The 23,256-nt window shown below is 38.4% G+C and overlaps 1 protein-coding gene across 3 annotated transcripts in view; it reads left to right on the top strand.

Moving 5' to 3' along the window:
- Nucleotides 1–22,596, top strand: part of MCM9 (minichromosome maintenance 9 homologous recombination repair factor) — a 56,025-nt gene extending 33,429 nt beyond the window's left edge. For all 3 annotated transcript variants that reach the window (XM_064508921.1, XM_026123520.2, XM_064508922.1), the window contains exons 8-13: nucleotides 1,618–1,792; nucleotides 3,742–3,944; nucleotides 4,920–5,123; nucleotides 6,523–6,605; nucleotides 11,341–11,486; nucleotides 13,682–22,596. In XM_064508921.1, the coding sequence (XP_064364991.1) occupies nucleotides 1,618–1,792; nucleotides 3,742–3,944; nucleotides 4,920–5,123; nucleotides 6,523–6,605; nucleotides 11,341–11,486; nucleotides 13,682–15,245 (2,375 nt within the window). In that variant the 3' untranslated portion in view covers nucleotides 15,246–22,596. The remainder of the gene's footprint in view (nucleotides 1–1,617; nucleotides 1,793–3,741; nucleotides 3,945–4,919; nucleotides 5,124–6,522; nucleotides 6,606–11,340; nucleotides 11,487–13,681) is intronic.
- The last annotated feature ends 660 nt before the right edge of the window (nucleotides 22,597–23,256 follow it).

The following is a 23,256-nucleotide window of genomic DNA, read 5'->3' as shown; positions in this document are numbered from 1 at the left end:
GGGTCTGGTGTTTGGGACAGTGGGGAGCAGAGGTGGGCTAGGTCCTGGTTTTCCCTACTAACCCCAGGTGGAGAGTCCGTGGAAGTAATACACACGCAGGCTGACCTTCCTGCCGGGAGACCTCAGATGCAGGGGAGTTTGTGCAGTAGGAAGGTACAGGGTCCTTCAGCAAACCACCGACCTTGTGCAGAGTTTTGAAAGGAGATGACACTTTTGGTTTGTATTTACAAAGAAAGGCGTTGTCTGCATGCTTGCCTGATCTGTTGCTCGCTATTATTTTTTTATAACTTTCTCCATGTGTCTGTCAGATGACTAGAGGTTATTTTGGTTTTCATAATTCTGCTATGTAATTGACTGCCCAAGTTGTTGTGTGGTTAGTACTGGGCTATAGACTCCAGAAAACCAGGAAAAACGGGACACAATGAAAGAGATTCTTCTTAACAAGCTAAAATATGTGATATCTTAGCAGGAAACATGTATTTCCAATAACATTTCACTGGCTGTTTGGGAGAGAACAGCTACTGTGGTCATCTACACAGGGATGAGAAGGCAGCAACCTCTCTTCTCGGGACCTCCTGAAGTTTTAGTGGAGGGATCCTTTGGTTAGTTTTGCCCTAGCATTCCAGGAGATTTTAGGCTGGTTGCAGCTTGTCAGCTACTAGGATATTTTGAGCTGAACGCTGCAGAGTGACAAAGAAGGACTAAAGATAGAGAAAAGGCTGGGAAATAGGGAGAACAAAGTTTGAGAGGAGCTGCACATATTTGATAATGAGCGGCCATTCCCACAGGTTTCGTTACAGCCCCAAATACAATCCCAGTTTTAAATGTTGTTTACTGCTTAGTAGTAGAATTGTCCTGAGGCTCTTAATCCACATTCAGAAGTGTGTCAGCATTGCATCATAGAAGTCATTACTAGAGGAAGTGTAAAATTGAATGTGTAGATCTGTAACCGGAGGACGTATCAGGAAGTTTTTCTGGCCTGTGATGCACACAGTGTTGTGTCACGCATAGGTTTACAGATACCTGCTGGGAACTCTTTTTTTCATTTCATCTGTGAGCATCTTTGGCTTTTCATTTTAGCTTAATGCTTAAAGGAACCAGATCTCAAAAAGAGACCTTATTGTCTTAGTTCAAAGTGAGAATCTGTCTCAGCTTCCTGAGGCCAGAATATTTGAAATAGTTTATTTTTCCAAGCTTCATTTTGCAGCTCTGGAATCTTTGTCTGTTTTAATAGTTGATGGGAAGGAGGAGCTATGTGTATCCATTCTGTAATTTTCCTATCTTTGCATCTACCCCAAATTTCAGTTTGACTTAACAGATGCAGTCTTTTAACCGTAATCACTTTTGTACGTTTATCAGTGTCCTAAAACAAGTTATTACCAAACACGGGAAGCTTAGCAGAGTCTGTTCAGCAGATTCAGGCTGACCTGCATAATAATAGCAGCATTTCTTACTGGTAGGTGTAAACTGAATTACATGGTAGAGTTAGGTGGTGAAGCTAACCTGCTGTCTTGCCTTCTGTCTGTGGTACAAGCCAGTGTGCTGAGTCCCTTTCTTTCACTGAAGTGCACTCCTGCATTTCAAGGGAAAGGCTGACTGAAGTAATTGCTTCTTCAGGTTTGACAGTGACTGCTGTGAAGGACTTCGGGGAGTGGAACTTGGAAGCTGGAGCCTTGGTGCTTGCAGATGGAGGCCTTTGCTGTATTGATGAGTTCAATAGTATCAAAGAGCATGACAGAACCAGTATCCATGAAGCAATGGAACAACAAACCATTAGTGTAGCTAAGGCAGGGTAAGTGGCATGTTACTGTATGTGACAAAATAGCATAGGATGTTTCTCTTGTACTCAGACATCAAATGTGTTGGAGACAGGTTTGCCATGCTGATTAAATGTAACTGTTTTGTTTGTTGTACTGTATAGTTTTGTTCTTCATGGTATTCTTAAACTGGGTGAGCCAACATTTCAAAGGGCAGTGCAATGGACCAGTGGCTGCACACAACCAGAATAAATACATATCCTCTGCACTATTTTGTTTTCAATCTACCACTTCAGGAAAAGGCATGTTCCTAAGAAGACTTTGTGGTTTTTGCTTTTTTTTTAGTGGGAGTTGTCATAATAGTTATAAGTGAAATGAGGAACTTTGTGAAATTTGTATTGGAACTCAGAAGCGAGGATTTTTGTTTGCCTAAAATTCAGAAATACTGAATGGTAACAGAAGAAGTAGTTTGCTTTTATCTACTGGGTGTGTCACGAATATAAACTCCAACTTTCAGCTTCTTGCTTTCCTTTTCAAACCAATGTGTGTGTTCAAATCTGGAATTTCTGCAGTTGTCTTTTTCGGGACAGGCCTGCTGCTGGCTTTGTGCAAGTCTTGTTACACTTCCTTCTAGTTTGGTCTGTGAAATGCTGAAGGGTACAGAGACATGACAAGATACTGATGGTATTTTTCTGGGAGCAGATGAGGACAATCAATCTAAATGACTGCATTTTTTCAGAATTATTTTGATTCAGGTGCCTGTCACAAATTTTTTAGATAAAATTTCCTCTTCCAGTTTTGCTGCTTTTTTGTTAACTAACTTCTTTGGATAATTTGAAAGAATCGTAGTGTCATGGTATCTCCCGCATGCCAACTCACTACTAATACATCCCCTGTAAATATGCTAGGCATGAACTGGACAAGTAATGTTACTAACCTTTGCCAGCAGTGTGCAGTTGGGGCCAAATACTTGGAAATGACATGGTCCTATCAGCACTGTTAGACAGAGACATACTTTAGCTAGATTCCTTGTTGCAGTTGCTTGGGTTTTGTAGACCCCTCAAACCCAGTTTTGCTAACTTGCACAGATAGCCTCAGTTGCTCACTTTTAAGGACTACATATAGTAAGGATTTTTTAAGTTAAGACATAACTTAACATAGAGGGGTTAATTACTTTGTTAATTTAAGCTCTTATTTTACTGTATGGGAGTTAAGGTTCTTTTCCCATCGACTATACTCTAATAGAAAAACTGTGGTCCTTCCTCTCAATTACAGAAGAGCTCTGGACATGAGGTAACAGTTACTATGGAGGTGACTAGAAATAGCTCAATGACAAACCAAAGTTAGAATACTCTTGCTGCTGCTGTAACTGGAGGGATTACATTTGGACTGCTAGAACAAAAATATCTCCCTACATCTGAAAACACATGTCAAGATAGCATAATTAAGAGAGGAAAATAACTATTTCCCTAAAAAACAGCTAATATGGCTGCCATCATTGTTTAGTTGTGCTAATGTCCGTAACATGCTTAGCCATAGGAGTAAAACATACATGTATACTACAATTTATTTTGTTTTCTTAAAATGTGAATTAAGCTAAAATGTTACCTTCCATCATAAAAAAAAAAAGTTTTTATACTATATAAATCAGCAAATAACATTTATTTCTGAAATGCTACACTGGTTTTGCACCAGCTGAGGACCTAGCTGTATATATAGATTACTCATGGACACATTACCTATTGTGTTACTTCTGGTGTCCTGATCATGGTCTTTCTGTCTAGTTGCTATTCCCCGACTGAGAAATACTTCACATGTAATATATATTAATATAATAATTGCGTATATTGTTTAGCTCTTTATGGTCTTTCAAGATAAGATGTGCTCTGTAAAACACAAAAAAGTGATAATTGTGGTTACGCTTTGAAATCATTTCCTCTACCCAGTTTAATTCAACTATAATGTCTGTCATACTTTTCTCTAGCTTGGTGTGCAAGCTTAATACAAGGACAACTATACTGGCAGCCACAAATCCAAAAGGCCATTATGACCCTAATGAATCTGTCTCCGTTAACATAGCTCTTGGCAGTCCTCTGCTGAGCAGATTTGACCTGGTCTTAGTACTGTTAGATACAAAGAATGAAGAATGGGACCGCATCATTTCTTCTTTCATCTTGGAAAATAAAGGTAAGAGCGATCTTTTTAAATTATATATATATTTTTAATTTTGCCCACTTTGGGTTTAGTTCATTAGTGTTCAGTCTTTCACATTAATCAGTATTTGCATGTTTACTGTGGTAGTTGCCTGGGATATGATTATCCTTCCAGTAGGAATAAGATAGAAGTCACTAATTAATTAGTAGGAGTGAGCTGTGAACACTATACCTTTACTATCTGATCACGTGCAAGAGATTTCAATGCAGAGTGTTCAGTAAGTGGATGGTTTCCATCTTACACCTTTATGTTGCTTGATGTGCAGATCCTACACAATACAGTTTTACACACTGGTAATGGGAAACAAATAATTCAGACAGAAAAAAAATCTGAGCCGTATATACTGCAAGGCTTGAAAAGTACGTATTAGATGGGTGTTCCATATGTGGAGGTTTGTACTCTGGAAATAGGGAAAGCAGCGCAATTTGATTTTAACCAGCCCCTTCTCCATGCCTTTTAGGAATGTGGCTTTGTTCCGCATTAGAGAAGCAGCAGTTAGGGGAAACTTCTTCAGCCAGTCTCCTCCTTTCCAAAATGTTTTCCTGCAGAAAATGTTCAAAATATGGCAGGTAGCTTTTGGTTCCTACAATATAGGTAAAAGAGTTAGAGGAGGAACATATATTCGTGTGGTATTTTACATCTCAAAGAATACTAGAGCACTTCACTGACTGTACCATCTGGTGGGCAGTGAATCTGACAGCAGTTCTACTGAAATTACTGAAGGCTTTACTCTGGATTTTGCTATGATAGGGATTGGATGGCATGTAAGATTCCACACTGGGATTTGACCCAAGTCCTTGAGGACTAATGTACAGACAACCCAGTACACCCCAAGAATATAGTAAAACACCTTTTTATATTCACCCATCTATTTAACAGGAATTCTTGGGAAAAAGATTCATGTCTGTCATTGTTATAAAATTACTGACTAGGCAAGTTGTTATGCAGGTTTTCCAAGCAAATCAGAAAAGCTCTGGAGCATGGAAAAGATGAAAACCTACTTCTGCCTTATAAAGAGTATACAGCCAAAACTGTCTGATGAGAGCAACCTGATCCTTGTACGCTATTACCAAATGCAGCGTCAGAGTGACTGCAGAAATGCTGCCCGAACTACCATTCGCTTATTAGAGAGTTTGATACGCCTTGCAGAAGGTAAGGCCTTGGCAATTCTATTTTTAGGCTAACAATTAACCTTTATAAAATGAATAGATTAAGAGTATAATTATAGCCAGAAGGTGGAGTAGCAGCTTTTCCATAGCGGTAGGGATAGATGAACCTTGTATTGTTTTATCTTTCTAAAGAGGCTTGGGGTTGGAGATTTTGGATGTGGGAAAGGGTGTAATTTTTGGATGATCAACATCAGTTTTAATTTCGAAACTCTCACACCCATGATACAAACTAAAGCCACTGGAAAAAATTAGATTTGAGAAAAAAATCCCATAAGTTATGTGTCTTTATTAAAAGCAAATCTCAGGATTTATCTTACTTCATTTGATTCCAGGGTTAGCCATCTTACTCAGCCTGAGGAATGGTGTTAAGTATTTCATTCCATCCTAAAATTAATATAATTTCAAAAATAACACATTTTGGTTTCCTTTAATATCAATAATCTGGTCTGTATGGTACAATATCTTGGCATGGTTTTGTCTTCTAAAATGGCATATCAAGTATTTTCACTATGAATTTAAAAGAATATACTGTATTTATGTACAACAAATTATAAATGGTCTTCATACTTTTTATGCCAATCAGCGATGTAATGCTTCCTGTTTTGGTCTCCATTTTGAGGAGGAAATTATTTAGATAAAAGACCTCTAGGAATACCTCTAGGAATTCACATGCTATTCATATGTGAAAGTTTCTTCCATTCATATGTGTTTACATGATTGGAGTTTTCAGTAGCATTTTGTTTTTTCAAATATTATATAAAAGGTATTAATTAAGCTGCCTTTCTCTTCTGGTAAAAGAATTCTGTGTCTTTCTACAGCCAATTAGGATAGCTTCGTGTGGTAAATTATTAACATGATACCATTTACAAACATCAATTCTATCTTGGTGACTTAAGAAAGGGAAGTAAGAAAGATAAAATTTTTCTAGAGAAAAAAGTGTTTAAATAATACTGAATCTGCGACACAAAGCAATTAATGGAAATCAAATCTTTTCTGACCTATGATGAAAAATGGACTTAATTGTGATTACCTCTACTTGTATAGGAAGGTGTGTTTTATGTAACACTCTATACTGCAGTATCCAACACTTTACACTTTAACTCTTGCATTTTGAATATCTTTATTCAAGCCCTGTCAAACTGTCACTGTAACTATAATCCAGAAGTCACATTACATACTTGATTGGTAAAACTAGGCCTTCCAATTCCTGTGCAAAATTGACACTAAAATCAAGAGGATTATATTAATGTTTAAATTAGTCCCATGCATAAGTGTCTGATGAGCTGCAGAAATCTGAAGAAATATCCTCTCCTTTCTAGTACAAAAAGAAAGCTTTTCAACTCTGGTAATGCTTGCTTTCAATGCCCACTTATTTTTGCTAGCTCATGCCCGGTTGATGTTTAGAGATACTGTGACTTTGGAAGATGCTATAACTGTGGTATCGGTGATGGAATCTTCTATGCAGGTAAGGCTTCCTGTAGAAATTGCTGCAGAACCATGTTAAAGGATTCAGTTCATCATGTAGATATATGCCAGCTCCATTCATCTCTTTGAAGATAATTTCATGAAATCATAGAAAATGAGCTATCATAGACCTCGAGAAGTCATTTTAGTCCATCTTGATTATTAAAATCCTTAAATACAGATTATACTGAGAAATCTGGATAGGTGGTAGATAAAGGATGGGCACATGTATTTTTATAGACTTTTTGGTCTAGCTGAAGTGTTGGTATATTCTCATCTTTTTGCAATCTGCATTTTAAAGACTTTTTGACCCAGAAATTGTGTCTATATCACTGTGTTTAATAGCCTCTAATGGATTTTTCTCCCGTGACATTACCTTATCGCTTATTAATTAGGTATGAGAGAACCAAATAATTATTTTTTTGAGAAAGTTAATAGTTGCCAAGTGCTACATATTATTTTGCCATTAGATCATTTTAAAATATATTGATAGTGATACTGAAACTCTCAGAACTTTGAGAAGGCTAATTTTACTTTTGAAACCTTAAAAGTTCAAAACACTGGTTGCCATACACTGGAAATCATGCATACCAATTGGCACACAAATTTGCGGAATGTTTCCATGTAGAAAGACATTGAAACAATGGGGAAGGCTAGATTAGTTTTCTGTAAAGTCGTTTGGATATTGACGATAAAGAAAGAACAACACACTTAGAAGGAATAGAAAGAAATGAATCTGGCAGAGATTTTTTTTAACAGAAATGTTGAAAATAATATAGACACTACTACTTTAGATAGAATATTTTTAAGGGAAATAAATCTTCATGCTTCAGAGTAGAAAATAAGTTATCATAAGCAGATTATCCAAAGTTTTCTGCAGGGGGCTTTTAGCACTTCTGAAGTATTTGGTTTTGGCTCTGTCAGAGATTGGGTACTCCACTGAACATATAACTGGTCTGATCCAAAATGTCATTTCCTGTGTTACTATAGAGACCGATATGAATGTATTCAAATTAAAGCAATTTCATTTAGTGCCTGTTAGCTTGAAGGACCTTAAAGACACTGCAGGAGCAGATACTGCTCTTTTCTCTGAGACAAAGCTCTTCAGGATAGACTTAGAAAGTCACAAATGGCACATAGGCCATAGGATCTGCCTTTCTCTTTCAATAAAGGTTGAGAGACTAATTGCACTATGTGCCACTGATAATTTGCTGCACAGTGTTTGTCTCAGAAATACTACAGATTATTTCACTGTCTGCTGCAGTTCATCCTGCCCTGTTTGAAAGAGCTAAGCTTTTCAATGATAGTACTGCATCTAAGTTGAAATAAGAAGCTACAACAAACAATATATCCCACTGAAACAGCAGAAGACATTACAGAAATGTTAATTAACTATATTAAGCCTGTGATTAACTGGATTGGAATTTGATGGGACACTGGTTTCAAAGCAGTATGGTTTTGGACATAAGAAATCTGAAACACTTGATTTTTTCATAACAGATCAGTGCAGACTAATGAATGTATATTGTCTTCTGTGTGTCCCCACCTCATAAGCATTAATAAATGTAAAACGGTTGTTGTTTTAACTGTGGGTCACTTTTTCATATTCGTACAGCCCTACCATCAAAGACAGTAATTTGTATGATGAGCATCCATCTAATAAAAGTCAGTGAGAAATTTGCCTGACCTCTGCACTATTTCATATTTTCAGAAAATGATTTCTTCTCTAGAAAAAAAACCTTTTATATCTAGATACATCCTCTGTGTGCATCTATCTATCTGTATGTATGTATGTATGTATGTATTTAGAGAGAGAGCGAGCCCTAGATAGATTCGTTTTTCATTCTGGACTAAAGATGGTTTAAAACTCTCCTAGTTACAGTGTCTTAGAATTTATACTGCCCACTGCACTGAAATACCTGCCTTGCTTCATGTTCTATACTCTGCCTCTAAATTCTTATTTTTTCTTAAGTGCAACATTTTCAGCCTCCTTTTGGCTAGAATTTCCTTTCATTTTTTTCACGTTGGTTCCTTGAGGTTGTAGAGAGGTGTATGGTTCAGTTTTTCTTCTTTGCTATTAGAATGAGGGTGGAAATGAGGAAGTACCAGCGTCATCCTGGAAGGGCTGCCTGCTACCCTCCAGCTGAGCAAACTCTGTCTTAAAGCCTGACTTTGTAACTTCTACAAAATATCATCCTCTACCAATGCAAAATCAAAGCATGCAGTTCTCAGATCGCTATTCAAACAATTCTTGCGTGTCCTCTTTGGAAGTTGGTGATCTGTCCCATTCTCATCACTGACCTAGTTAATTGATTTTTGTTTGTTTTTGTCCTATAATTCACCTTGTATTCTCTTTCCTACTTACTGAGCATATTCTAATGCCCCTCACTTGATCTTTTCTTTGCCCCATATCTTCTTTGTTAACCATTGTCTCCCTTCTTCTCCTGGTCATATTTTCATCCTTGTTTTATTCCCCTTCTATTCCCTCTCCTTTTATTCCTTTTTTACATTCCATGTTTTCCCCTCCGTATGCACTTTTACACCCTTCCTTTCTGCTAACTTTCCCTATGATACTTTTTTTTAAATTATCCTTGTTGTGGATCTTCAGCACTCACAGTGCCTCAGTGTGCATTTCTGGGAATACTTTTAATTCCTCTAAGTCTACAAATGCACTATCCGATGGTGTTTTCCTTTTTGTTGTACCTTCTTGACTATGAAGATGATTAGAAATGGTCAACCTGTGGGTTTGTCATGTGGCTGCCTTACCTCTACTCAAAATAGTATTTCAGAGGGGTAGATATCTCAGAGACTTAAGCACCAGCACAGGAATGAAACGTCACAGGTAGTTATCTTAAGTTCAGTCCCACCCAGTGTAGAATTTCAGATATGCAGCGCACACACATACAAGAACTTATAAATTAAACTAATTGTGATGGTAAAGTAAAGCACTAAAACATCAGGGAGAGCAAGACATAATTGTACCCCTTAAGATTCTCAAGATGCCTCAAGATACATAATCATATGTTCCTTTTTTTTTGCACTGGATCCTTACCTCACAGGTTCACAGTATTCAATCCAAAAGCCAGTATTCCTTGTCAGTGTTTTGCTGAATGTTTTATTTATTACCTGCTCTTCAAATGCTGTTCTAAAGATAAATCGTCATGCCTTCATATGGTTTTCTGTGGAATCTCCATTGTATCTGAGTGTATCAGAAATATTAATTAATTTATTTTCACGTAGTCCCTATGAAGTGATGAGATGATATTATTCCTGTTCTGTGATTTACAGCTGACATATGCAAGATTAAGTTCAGAAGAAATTGTCCACTGGAGCATACTTCATGAGAGATGTTTAGGACCTCAGTTTTAGAGTAGTAGCACTTTGAACATTAGAGCACATTTACTATTGACTACAGTTACCCTTCAGTGCCCATACCATATCATGCTCCCAGTTACAAGTTTATTACCTTTGAAAACCTTTGTTTGATTGGCTTGCTCTGGAGCACAAGAACGAGAACTTAGTGTCAGAGATAAAATGTAATTCTGCTTGACAGCGTTTAACTATCCTAAACAAGACATAAGTTTTCTACAGTCTCTGCCTCATTAACTATGCACTTTCTGGTTCTTGAAACAAATAAGGCAGAAGGGTCCTACAGCAACCCTTTTCATTACTACAGATTAATGCTTCTAAGATGTGGAACAGATCTGTCACATCCCTGAACAACACAATCATGTGGAAAAAAACCAAGTGATAATTTAAATGGGCTGTATGAATGGTTACAGAGGCAGCCTTAATTTTAGCGCCAAATAGTTTTAGAAGGCTAGGCTTAGCCACCTGAATTATATTCTTTCAATGTGAGGTTTTTTTAATATGAAATTTTAAAATTGAAAAATGGAAAAAGAAATTTCTACATATGGCATCACATAGGGCACATGTTTTCAACAGGGACAGACCTACAGATTCACTGCACCTTTGCTTTTCTCATGGCACTTGATCTGCATCTCGATCATTAGCTTTATAGATTAGACAGGAATGATAATTGACAGCAAATCCGTGACAGCATAAGGCTTTTGTTTCTTCATAAGAACAATTAACTACAGAGCTATTCTAGAATATTTGTTGTGAAACAAATCATATTGTGCAGATGCTCTGTTCCAAATAAAAAATTCTGTTCCAAAGTTTCTCACAGGAGGCAGAGAAACTGTCCCAGATTAAAATCACTTGCACTCTGGAATTATTCCTGAATAATTAGAGTTATTCCTAAAGAGGTTTTCAGAAATATTTTTGCAGGTCAGTTTCCCCAGTGTCGACAGACCTGATACTCAGATCCATCCATTTAAATAATTAGAAGAAGCTAATGAAAGATTATAGCAGTCAGACTGCTTCCGTTATGGAGGTTACTCAAATGGCAGAATTTTTACAAGGTATTTGGAAGCCTAATATCCAGTTTCTAAATGATGTTCTCAACCCTTAGGTGGACTTCCTGTTTTTTGTATAAACCTAAAAAAATAACAATAAACTGCAGGTTTGATCATGTAGTTGCTTTATGTGTATGACCAATTTTGCCCATGTGAGCAGACCTAATGGGATTACTTAGGTAGTACAGTTACTGAATAAATATTTGCTACCTTAAGCTTCAAAATATCTAAGGGTAAGTTTTGTATAAACTGTCTCTGCTGTTTAATCTGATTCTGAATAACAAAGTTTCTTTTTTTCTCTCTCTTCTGATGGCACAGGGAGGTGCACTTCTTGGAGGCATCAATGCCTTGCACACCTCATTTCCAGAAAATCCAATGGCTGAGTACCGAACACAGTGTGAACTCATACTGGAGCGACTGGAGCTGCAGAATCTTCTGCACAAAGAGCTACGAAGACTTGACAGGTTATAATATGCACAGTAACAAAATAATTCAATAGAGAAAAAGAATTGCTTGACTATAATATCTGGAGAGAGTCTAAAAATAGCATCTGACATTGGGAAAGGGCTTATCCTATAGAGGACATGGATAAGTAGGGAGACTTTTGAAGTAGTACTCTGGGATCATAACAAGATCATTTTTCACTCTGGGTTATAGAATTTACAAACAACTGAAGAACATTTTAATGAGTTCCCAACTCATGTCTCAATTCTGTGCCCAGATAAGTTTCAGCTGAGTTTATTAGGGCCAAAATGCCAGATTCTGTGGCTGAGCACATAATTTTATATAACCTTTCATTACTTGCTTGGTAAAATAGAGCAGATCTGCTGTATATTTTTAAGCTTTTTTTTGCATTGGGCTTGTCAGTATCCTTGCCCTTCTGTTAATGGAAAATATAAGCCTGAATCAAAGTTCTCTTCTTTTGGGTGATTTTTCATTTTTACATGCTGGAATTTTCACTGTCTCTTCTCTAGTTTCAGGTCACTGCTATAATCTTTGGAAAGTCTGTTTGCTGTTAATAGAAAACTTCTTTTAACTTACTGAGGCTGAGAGGAGAACACTAGGATTGGAAGGAAATAAGATACAAAAATAACATTTGTTTCCTGAAATGAGATTAAGCTCTAAAGAAACTCATACTTTCTTATTGTTAAAGGAAGATAAAAGATTGATGTTATTGAACCAGAGGAATGAGAACCACTGGGAAAATATTTTTTTTCCTTGAAATATTTTATCAAGCCTGTTTTATAATTCATAGTAAGGACATCCTAAATAAGCATAGAGGCAAAAAAGGCAGATGAAAGTCAGTATCTCCAGCAGGCAGACCAAAGCTAGTTTTAAAACAGAGGTGTGTTCATAAAGCATCATAGAAATGTAGGGTGGGGAGGAAGATCAAATACAAAGACAAGATCAAATCTGTCTTTGACCTTCCTGGCAGGGGCTTGTCTTATCTGCTCCTAAGGCCCTCTAATGAAGGAGATTTCCCATTGCTGTTGGATAGTCCTTCCATTATTGCTCCAGCCTAATACTCAGAAAGGTTTTCCCAGTATCCCCCTGTGCTGCAAATGAAGCTGATTCCTTCTTCCGCCTTCCTAAGCAGCTTAGAGAATACTCAATTTATGTTCTCTTTAAAACAACCTATTCTGTATTAGATTTGTCACATATATTCCCCTTAAACTTTAGTCTTCAATATTTTCGTAAAACAAGCATATCTCTTTGAGCCCTTCTTGATGAGTCAGATCATTCCTGTTACTTTCCATCATAATTTTAAGTGTTTTCTATTTGAATAAACTTAGAAATAAATAATGATGGTAATGATTCTAAGAGATACATGCCAATATAGTGTTTTCTTTCTCATATAATAAAGAAATATATGAGAATCATTTCATGCACACTGAAATGCAGTCACTTCCAGGATGGAATGTGGCTGCTTTTCATTCATGGTTAGAATCACTATTCAGCAAACACAGAAGAATGCAATATCCTTTGGAAACGGGTATGTTTAGGTACAGTAGACAGAATATAATCCATACCAAGATTGGAGGGAACCCTTTGTTCTAACACATTTGTTGTTTTGGAGAGCCCCGAGAATATTAATGAGAACGGACAGTGATAATTAAGTTTTGTAGGTGATCTGGGATGCTTTCCGTCTATCACACAGGGGTTTTGACATGCTGGTACCTTAGTGATTTTGAGAGAAAACCACCAGCAATCACTCTTCCAGGTTTTCCATTGTGGTAGCTCATCTGAGGCTTGGCCCTGGGGTGAATCTGTGAGGTTCCCTATTCTAGAAGATACGCTTACAGAATATGTAGTCTCTATTGGACATTAGCAATGGCTGTCATTAATACAATGCTGTTTTTTTAGCTTTGTTTCCCAAAGAAATGAAGTTATGTAGTTGCTGTCTCTGTCCATATTCCTGTCTTCTACTGGGGACACTGAGTTCTGCCACTTACTATAGAAGGTGCTGAAAGATCAAAAGGAGGTCAGAATTTGCTACACCAGCTTTCATAGCTGTGTGTGAGACTTAATAATTCAACTGTGTGACCTAAATAATGTGTGGCTTTTCTCCATTCATACACATTAAGAATCACTATGGCAATAAAAGAAGAAAAAAAGGAAAAACAAAATACTATTTCTTGATTTTTTTTTCATTCCGTAGATTACAGAGGGAAGACTCATGCCAGCTACAGCCTGAACAGACAAGTTTCAGTACTACTGCAAGCTCCTTGAACAAGGATGTATTTGGGCAGCCAAAGCAAATGTCTCAGTCAGAACCTTCAAATGAAGAAGACAATAACTCCAAGCCACAGTCTTCCTTGGCCAAAGGCAATTGTGAAGGGGATACACATCTAGAACCCTTAGGCAACCCGGCATCTGGTCGTAACAGAAGAACAAAACACTTAATTAAACATAGTAAAAGAGGTGATGATGGTAGCTTGGCATGGTTTGACAGCTTGGAAGAGAACAACACTGATGCTGAAGAAACTTTTCAGAAAAAGGCTCCGGTGCCCAAGATATCTCCAGATGACTTGGCTTCAAAAACTCTGAGTAAAAAATCCTGCTCTGGAGAAAGAAACACTTCAATACCAAGCAGTGGAGTTGGAACGAGAAAATCACTAACAACTGTGAATCTTCATGCTCCTTTGGAACAGGACAAAGTTTCTAAGATAAGCAGGAAAAGGACTAAAGAACATGAATCTTTTTCTTCAGAAGCAAGTATTCAAGACCCAGCATCTCCCAGGGCTAGTGTGCAGGACTTGGTTATTACACAGCGGGTTTCTAAGAGCTGGCAGAGACTGCACACAGAGAGATCACGTGGATTCTTTACAAGCACACAGGACCCCGAAGCAAAGACAATTCCTTCAGTATTATCTGCATCTGGCCTGCTAGATCTTTCAGGTGATGTGGATCCTGTGTTAGGGGAGGAAAAGAATAGCAAATGTGTAACAGCAGAAAAGGCAATAATTTCCCTGAGAGAACAAAATGAAGGTGAAGTAGTGAAGGAAGCAAAGGTAGTAAGTTCCTGGGAGCCAGAAATCATTGACAGTGAAGGACCTCCAGCAGCTAAACTAGCTAAATTTTCTTTCAGACCAAGGACAAAACTTGATCATTCCTCTGAGAAGGAGTTCTGTCTTTTACAGAGTGAAACTATTAGTAAGCCTGGAGAGCAGCTCCAAGGAGAACATCGGCTGGAAGAATATTGCCCCCTTGAGAAATGCAAAACAAAGTTGACTTGCTTAGGAAAAAATAATTCAGAAAAGGGACCTACTGATAATACTGGGAAAGGAGGGCAGCAGTGTGAGGCCTTAGGAAAAGAGATCAGAGGAAGCGCAATAATACCCTCAGATGTCAGTTTTGATGCTGCATCACTTCCACCCACTGAAAAGAAAAGGGAGGGAGAGGAGCAGGTTGGTGGCCCAAGCACAGAGAAGGTGCACTCCAGCACATTAGCAAAACTGTCCAGGTTCTCCTTTGCATCACGTCCTGAGTCAAAATCAGAAAATCCACCTGCAGTTAAGACTGACAGTAACAACAAGGGAAGCCATAGCCCATTGCTGAAGGTGCCTGTGAGCAATCCTAGCAGAAGGAAGAGTTTTGCACTGGGAAATGCCAGGAATGCCAGTGTGGTCACACGGAAATCTCTCTTCTCAATAGCAGAGCTAGATGATGCTACATTAGATTTTGATTGGGATGAAGAGATGAGGAAAAATCCAAGATCATAACGTATTTTCTCTGAATTACATAACATGTAGTTCTGCTGTATCTCTAGCCTTCTGTCAATTGTATCAACAGCATCAATAGTTTACAAAGCATTTAAAAATAATCATCTAGGACCTCTGTTTATATGAATGAACATACTTCCTTTAAAGGCCATATACTTTACATCAACTAAGGATTGTATACACTGCAAACCTAATGTGGCTTTTAGTTTTCTAAACTACTCCCAAGACTGCTTATGTCAGTGGACTGTTTTAATTGACCTGATGTAACCCGAAGACTCATACGTTTATGTTCACATATCCAGAGTATAGCGAGGCTTGCAGAGGAGCAGGTTTATTTGACTGTTTTCCTTGATTTCATATAGCAGTTAGAACTATATCTGATTCAGATTGGCCTTCCGAGGGACCGTGCCCCTTCAGAAAAATGATGTAGCTAAAGCTATGTCATTAGATTTTGTTTCTCTGTACATGCCTTTTCTCTTAGTGTGGTAATCATGCTGTGGTAAGTATTCCCGTATTATCGGTATCATGAGAATTTTGCTGCACCTCCTATTACTGTGTTTCTCATCACATTGTTGATGTTGAAGACATGGATCTAGGGCTTTTTGTTTCTGTTTTTTGATTCTGGTTTTGATTTTAAATACAGTAGTTCAGGTATCTGTGTCTGTATTCTGGTTGCTTTATCAAAACCCAACTCTATAATAAATATACAGTTCTTCACTGCAGAAAGAGAGAACAAATTTCAGGTGATTGAACAGGAGTCCTCAGTAGCCAAGGCAACTTCAATGCAGGCATTAAGCGCTGGCATTAAAGTTACCCTTAAAACCTAACAGCATGGTGAAAAGCTCACATAGTGTAGCTTGATTTTGGCTTAGATAATATTTACTTGACTATTTTAATTATGATTAGTGTTTCACTATATCTGATATGCAGTTCATTTTTTGTGGCGTGCTGCATCCTTTGTCATTCACTTCTCCAATGGGAAATTAATCTACTAATGCATTACATGTTTACAGATAATGGTAAGCCCTAAATTTCCTTCAGTGACTTGCTTGGTATGTTCCTTCTGTATCTGAATTCTCCACAGAATATTCTTTTTATTACCTGCAAGGTAAACTGAGAGTGAAGTAGTTGCTTAGGGTGCAGTAAATCCTTTGAGAGGCTTGCCAGCACAGAGAAGGTCTGAATCTCTCTTAATTTGTTTAAATTTAGAAGTAGCTCCCTTGAAAGCAGGTGAGTTAAAATAGTGTAAAATTTCAGGGAGTGATGGAGTGACCAGGCCCAAGTAACTTCAGTGTGAGATAATGAAATCATGAGAAACAGTTATGTGTAGGTGGCTTATTGTTAGAATTTGGGGAAAATGACAGCGAGAAGTTATTGTCCAGATGGTTTGTGTAGTAGTCACAGGGACAGTTCTCCCACTGGACCCATGACTTCAATCAAGTGAAATTTTTCCACCTCCTTTCCAGAGCCCAGAGCCACCCTTTCCTGTTCCTCTGCAGAGCCCTGCTCCAGGGTGAGGGTGGCCTGCACTCGTCGCGCTCCTACTGTCCTCAGAAGTTGGAAGTTTCCTATGGGATGCTTCCTCATACTGCAGCTGGGGAAGGGTCAAGTCAAGAATCCTGAAGCTATTAACAACATTCATAATGGTCTTCCTGGTTGAATTTTCAAAGGACAACTAAAAGCATAGTTTTTTCATTATCATTGCAGCTGTATCAACCCCTGGCATGCCATGTCATTTACAACCAAAAATCTTCCTTGCTAGCTGCATCTTTCGACAGATGTTACTAGCTGGCCAGTGCAAACCCGGAATTGCTACTGGATCCCCATAGTCAAGCACCAATATCATTTTTTTTACCATGCAAAATGATAAAGAAATTTCATCCTCTCATGCTTGAAGTATTGTTTCTCTCATACCTTCCCTGTGAGATCATCAGCCTCATCTGATGTAATTTGCTATGTAGACTTATGTAAGGAGCTGCTCCCAGGAACTGCAAGACCTTTTTCTAAACATTGCTCTATGGGAGTCTACTTGACTTTCCTCCCTCTGCCCAGTCAAAATTAGAACTGTCTTGAAATCAGTAGTCACAGTGGCACAAAATTGAGGTAAAACTCAAGCTCCAAATTTCCTTCATACTCTCCATACTTATGGTGTGTTTGAGAAGCTTCTGGTTTTTATATTCTGCCTGTCTCAAAGCTTTTGCATTGTAAGATCTACCTGAGGGCCAGGAAAACTGCACAGGGAAGCAAGCAGTGACTGTATTTCAAGAAAGCTGAAATGCCATATAATGCAGACAGCCATTTTCCTTACTGATGAGACATGCAAAGCCTCCTGAAGTAAGAGGATTCCCAAGTAGCAAGAACTGTGAGATAAACTGGGCATCCAGATGCTCTTGATGTCCTTAAACCTGTGCATAGATCATTGCAAATGAATAAACGGAAAATAATTAGACCAAGTATATTTTTCACAGATGAAAAATGTTTCCTCTTATGCAGTAAAATTCAGGCTGGAGTAATGAAGTATTGTGTGTCCCAAAGCTTCTCCAGTGATACAACACTAATCACATTTGCAGTCCTGTTCAGCAGTCTGGCTGGCAAAATATTGCTAGATGCTTTTTTTATTAATCTGTTTTGAGTTGAAAACTACAAATTAACTCTTTATCCACAACCAGCAGAGCCATGAACAAGCTGGCAGCTTGCTGGAAACCAGGTATCTTCAGAAAGGCCAGCTGACATGCCCAGAGCCTCACTGACCCTACCAGTTTGGTTTACTGCCAGACCTTTCGGATACATCCGTTCTTTTGCCTTAGTGCAGTAAAACCAAACAAGCAAAGATAGATGTATTGAAATATTTGAACTTAGAGGAGTGATTTAAAACTCATAAAAGTATAAGCTATTCAGCAGGCTGAAATTCTCTAATAGCAAGGTAAAAGTTGCGGCAGCTTCCATTGCAGCGTGCCTAGAAAGGGTCGCTGATATTTAGGAGAACAAAATCAGGCAGAGTAAAGAAATACCTGGACATCTCAGCTCGTGCTTACCAGATGGACAAAGTTGCCCACTTAAGCCAAGGTTTTCATCAGTGAGCACTAACTCTGTACATTCATTTTTTACGGGTGCCAAAAGGAAGGCCTCATTTGCAGATACCCTGACTACTTACAGCTGAAGCTTAAGTCAGTGAGACGTGTAAGGTGCAGTGTAATTCTAATTCTGCTCCTCTGTCTTCATATCTCTCTTATTCTTAGTTGTGAAATGGTCCCTCCAAGAAGTAGTGAGGGCTCTCACTTAAGGTATCTTGTGTCCTGGGAGTAAAGAAATCAAGATGATAAGGACATCTGAGAACCAAAGCGTCCCACATTTTAGCAGCTGTCTACTGGATTGCAATAGAGTTTGTGGCTCTCAAAACAACACCTTTGAGCACATCAGGACAAATCTGAGAATGCTGAGGAGACTTTGTCAGATAAATGAAGACATTTTAATTGTCTACAGAGTTGGGCAGTCCTGCAAACAGCATGACTGGGTTGCTATCCAGCATTTAGGTGTGGTTTTGATATCTAAATTCAAACACATACTGTAGAATTCGGCAGAGTGGATCCTATCATGCTCTGTAGTCCTTTAATGGTTAATCATTTTTGATGGATAATGTTTTAGATAGTACATCAGTAAAGAAAGTTTTCCCTTCAGATTCCCCTGATCAGAAGTAGTCTGTTACTTTGTGAAATGGAACTCTGCTTCCTCTGCCCTATAAAGAAGGGCAGAGGTTTTGATTCCTGAGGGATCTGCTTCTCCCTTGCTTATTGTAATCTGAGAAACTGGCAAAGAAAGTAAAAAGGAATCAAGGAAAGATACTGCAAACTGTGACCACTCTGAGGTCACTCTGCACGGAAGGACACTTTTGCAGCTCTGTTGTCCAGTGTGAAACAAAGAAGAAGAGGTACAGGATCATTCTGTTCGGCTTTCAGAAGGGTTCAGCTTTTTTTAGCAGAACAAGAATTGTTGCCCATTTAAACCCTGTCTGTAAAGAGGAGCTAGTGACCCAAGTGTATTGGGTAAGTAACTAAAGACTAGATTTAGAAGAGCAGATACAGCTGGGATCTTTCTCTGTCAGACCAGTTGAAATGTTATTATAGTATTGCTCCTGATTCATAGCATGAATTCAGGGCGTTTAAGATAAATGAGAAGCACATGGTAACAAGAAAATGATACCTGCTGCTGATTTACTTTCTCCCTCACTGTTGCCATTGCTACGGAACACATTTTTCAGTGCCTTGGCAGGGAACATTGCTAACTCCTTTCCTTTCCATTTTTAAAACAACTTTCCCCACAAACAATCATATATTTTAATGTTTTTGAGTACCACAATGGCCCAATGATGGGAAGATTTAATCCATTATGGCAGTGACACTCTGCTGGGCTAAACTAAAGATGAATTTCCCCTTCGAGTACTTTACGCAGTCAATGGGCAGATGAGTCACTTCCTGTTAGCCTGCCTTCCCGGTGTGGCACAGAGCCCTGATCTCCTTCACATTTTAACACTTGCCTCTCTGAGTTTGTGATCTAAGAGTCTGTAAAAATGTGCCTAGTGTATCTTCGTAGGGTGATTATATACAAATATATATCAAACCAATTATTAAGGTTGAATACACTGGTATTTTTTTAAGCTGGTTTTTATCTGTATGAATCTGGTTCATAAAAGTGAATGTGTTTTTGTCATAAAATCCAGTTGAACCAAACCTTACAAACCTTACAATTCTAGCAGCGTGTTGATCAGGTCCTTATTTATGAATGGCCATGAAATACTGTTGTTGGATATTCAGTGGCCAGACTCCATTGCCTTAACTGAAAGCAGTTTATTACGTAATGTTACTATGGGACAGGATCAGGTTTTTACTGGCCGTTGTCCCATAACAGCATTCTCCAGAACGGCCTATGCAGACATATTGATGAGTCAAAGGGAGGAGGAGAGCGATAAGCCCAACAATTTATTTATATTTTTCTGTAAAAGCGCTTCACCATATTTCTTTAAAACCTTCTGCAGGGCACTTTTGCTGGGGAAGGCCCCCAGGTGCCCAGCCATGAGTGTTCAGTGGCAGCTGAGATAGCTTTGGGCATATGAGATGTTGGCACAGCCTTGGCTGGTATGTCAGAGGACCTCTGTGAGACCCATGCCCCTCTGGAGCAGGAAGCCAGATAAGATATTCTACATGGTCTAAAATGTCACTAGGTAGCTATCTTTAGGCACCTGAATCACTCCCTGTTTGTCAGTACTTGTGAAGGGGGAACTGTGAGTAATCACTCTCTGTTCTTATGTACATAGGTGGTTGCTTTATAGACCTCTGTGATGGTCTTCTCACTTCTCTCCTTCCTAGCTGAAAGCTCCTGCTGCAGGAGGCTTTTTAGAGAGTCTTCCTCTCTGCTCACCATTTACAGAAAAAGACTGTTGATCATGCCCAGAACTTACTATCCAGTTTAGATGGTATTGACAGCAGTCTTCATAAGGTAAAGGCAAACTAAAAAGCTGTGCTTGGTTACACCATCACAAGTTATTTCCAGAACTCTGTTGGGGACTTTATCAAGGTTTTTCATATCTTCATTTTTTTCTCATCTTCGTAGTAATATCTTTAATTGCACTTTCACTCATTTATTGATTACATCACTTGCAGAGGAGTCTCAGCATGTCACATATCAGCAATGTAGTATTTGTCACCTGTTCTTTGCAGGCATCACTGAAAAAGTGAAATTCAAGGCAAACAACATAGCAATCCTTAGACTTTTATGTAAAACTTCTCCTGCATGCAAAGGCAGCATGGGAGAAAGCAGCTGTTTTTCTATTCATTTTTTTTTAATGATTTTAACCCCTTTAACTTAAAGCTAATAATCAGTTCTGATCCTTCAAGATTTCCTGAAATTCTTTCTGGAGACAGGAGAATATGTGAGTATTTAGTAGCTTTCAACACTTAGGTACAAAGCTGTGGTTCATGACCTTCTCATAGCCCAGTCTCACTTGAGAAAGTTGGCAGTGCTCTGCCAGATAAAACTTCAAAGGGATATGGCCTGTGACTGCTGCCACTGGTTCCTTACCCTCTCCTCTGTCACCTACCCTCTGCGTAGCTGCCTCCTTGACTTACCCCCTCCCTGGCCCATGTTGCTTCCTCTCTCTAGCGTAGGACTGCTGTCACTGCCTGGCACAGCAATGTCAGCGGAGCCCTCCCCAGTACTCCCCCGGAAAGTGTTACCCCTGTTATTTTAAGCACTTTGGGAGTGAATACCTAGTAAATACCCAGTTGATCCCTAGCTTGTAAAACCTATAACAGGAATCACTTGCCACATAAACATGTACAAAACCAGCCTTCAGTTCATACCCAGTATTACACAAATACTAAGCATGACACAAAAAATGTGGCAGAAGACAAACTGAAAAAGGGATTATGTGCCATGTGTATAAGCAGCTCTGCTAAGAAATTCTTGTGCTGACTGCCAACTCGTCTTACTCCAGTTTATTTGCTGCTTTGGGTTCTAAATAACTATTAAAAGAAAACAACCCTACATGACTGTGTTTGCTTGTTGCTTACGTTATTCTCAAAACATTAGTGTGAATTTCATTATTCCTATCAAATATATACATAAATGTGTTAAGTTTTGTAATATGCTGTGTACCAGCATTACAAAAATATGTGAGCTAAAGCCAAAAGTAAGACAAAGTCAAAGCAGAAGTAGAACCTTTAGTTAATGGATTCAACATGAACAGATCTCCCAAGTGAGGCCAAATAACATCACATTCTAGAGGGAATGTATTTATTGATGGGCAGATGAGGTAAACAGAGTATTAAGTGCTCAGTATTTCATGAGAATGAGACAATAGCTTCATTAATAATAAATGCTAATTATGTCATCTCCCTTAGGTATCTGATATTCCCTGGTTTATCAATACTTTCCTTCCTGTTAGGCAGGAGATGGTTAATAGTTCCAAGGAATACCATTGTTCTTTACTGTGAGAAAAGCACAGCTGCTTTAGAAAATACAATGAAAATATGTTTATTGTCAAGTTTTATTTGCTGAACAAACATTGTATGTATAATTACAATTGTAAACATAATAATTGTATGTTTAATTGTATAAATGTATACCTACAATAATATATACAACATACCTATTGTGTAGTATGTATATTTATTTTGTATAAGAATGTAAATATTATTGTACAAGTACAATGTATTACTGCAATGTAACTTAGGAAAATAGATCCTTCGGAGCAATGACATTTAAGTCACTAATTTTTCCTAACTTCCATTCAATAATATGAGATAGTAATATCATGTGAGAAAGCAAGCAAAGTAAACAGATTCAGGACTTTAAATGATGGTTTCATTTTTTAAAAGACTGTAGACACTGCTGTTACTCCTCTGCACATTCTAATGTTTTTGCAGCTTGCATGCAAATTAACCAAGAAATGTCATGTACCATCTTAAAGTTTCATCCGAACCCAGTATTGACCTTATAGGTAGTGTACCTCATACAAAAGTTGTAAATTAGTCCCATTTGGGTGATCCTATTTATTCTTCTTGCCTTATGTGTTCATACTACTTCATGTTAGGCTTCAGCTGGATGGAGCACTGATTGGAGCCATCATATTCTGTGACCAGCACTCACGGAGAGCAGATGTCTCATAGGCCCGCCCTGTGATGGCCAGCCTGAAGGGCAAGCGCTGGTGGGTCTCCACAGCAGAAACAGAACAAGTCACAGTGAAGAAATTATTGGGCTATTTGAAACAAATGAGCGCATAGTAAAAAGCAATCTAGGTTCCTTCATTATTGATTGGAAGTCAGTAAGAAGCATTGCTTTGCCTTCTGAGGGAGCTAGTCCAGCTGGGTGGTTGCTTCTATTTTCTTATAACTGTTACAGGAACTCTTTCAATTTAATCGTACAACTGCAGCCCTGGTTTCTGGGATTCAACACCAGATGCAGACAACTAAACCTGAGTCTCTGCAGGCACAGCAGGTATCTAAGTTCCCAGTAT

Source organism: Dromaius novaehollandiae, chromosome 3 (genome assembly GCF_036370855.1).
Source record: "Dromaius novaehollandiae isolate bDroNov1 chromosome 3, bDroNov1.hap1, whole genome shotgun sequence".
Classification (NCBI taxonomy): Eukaryota; Metazoa; Chordata; class Aves; order Casuariiformes; family Dromaiidae; genus Dromaius; species Dromaius novaehollandiae.
Note: the sequence above shows the minus strand (reverse complement) of the source record. Positions and strands in the feature narration are given on the sequence as shown.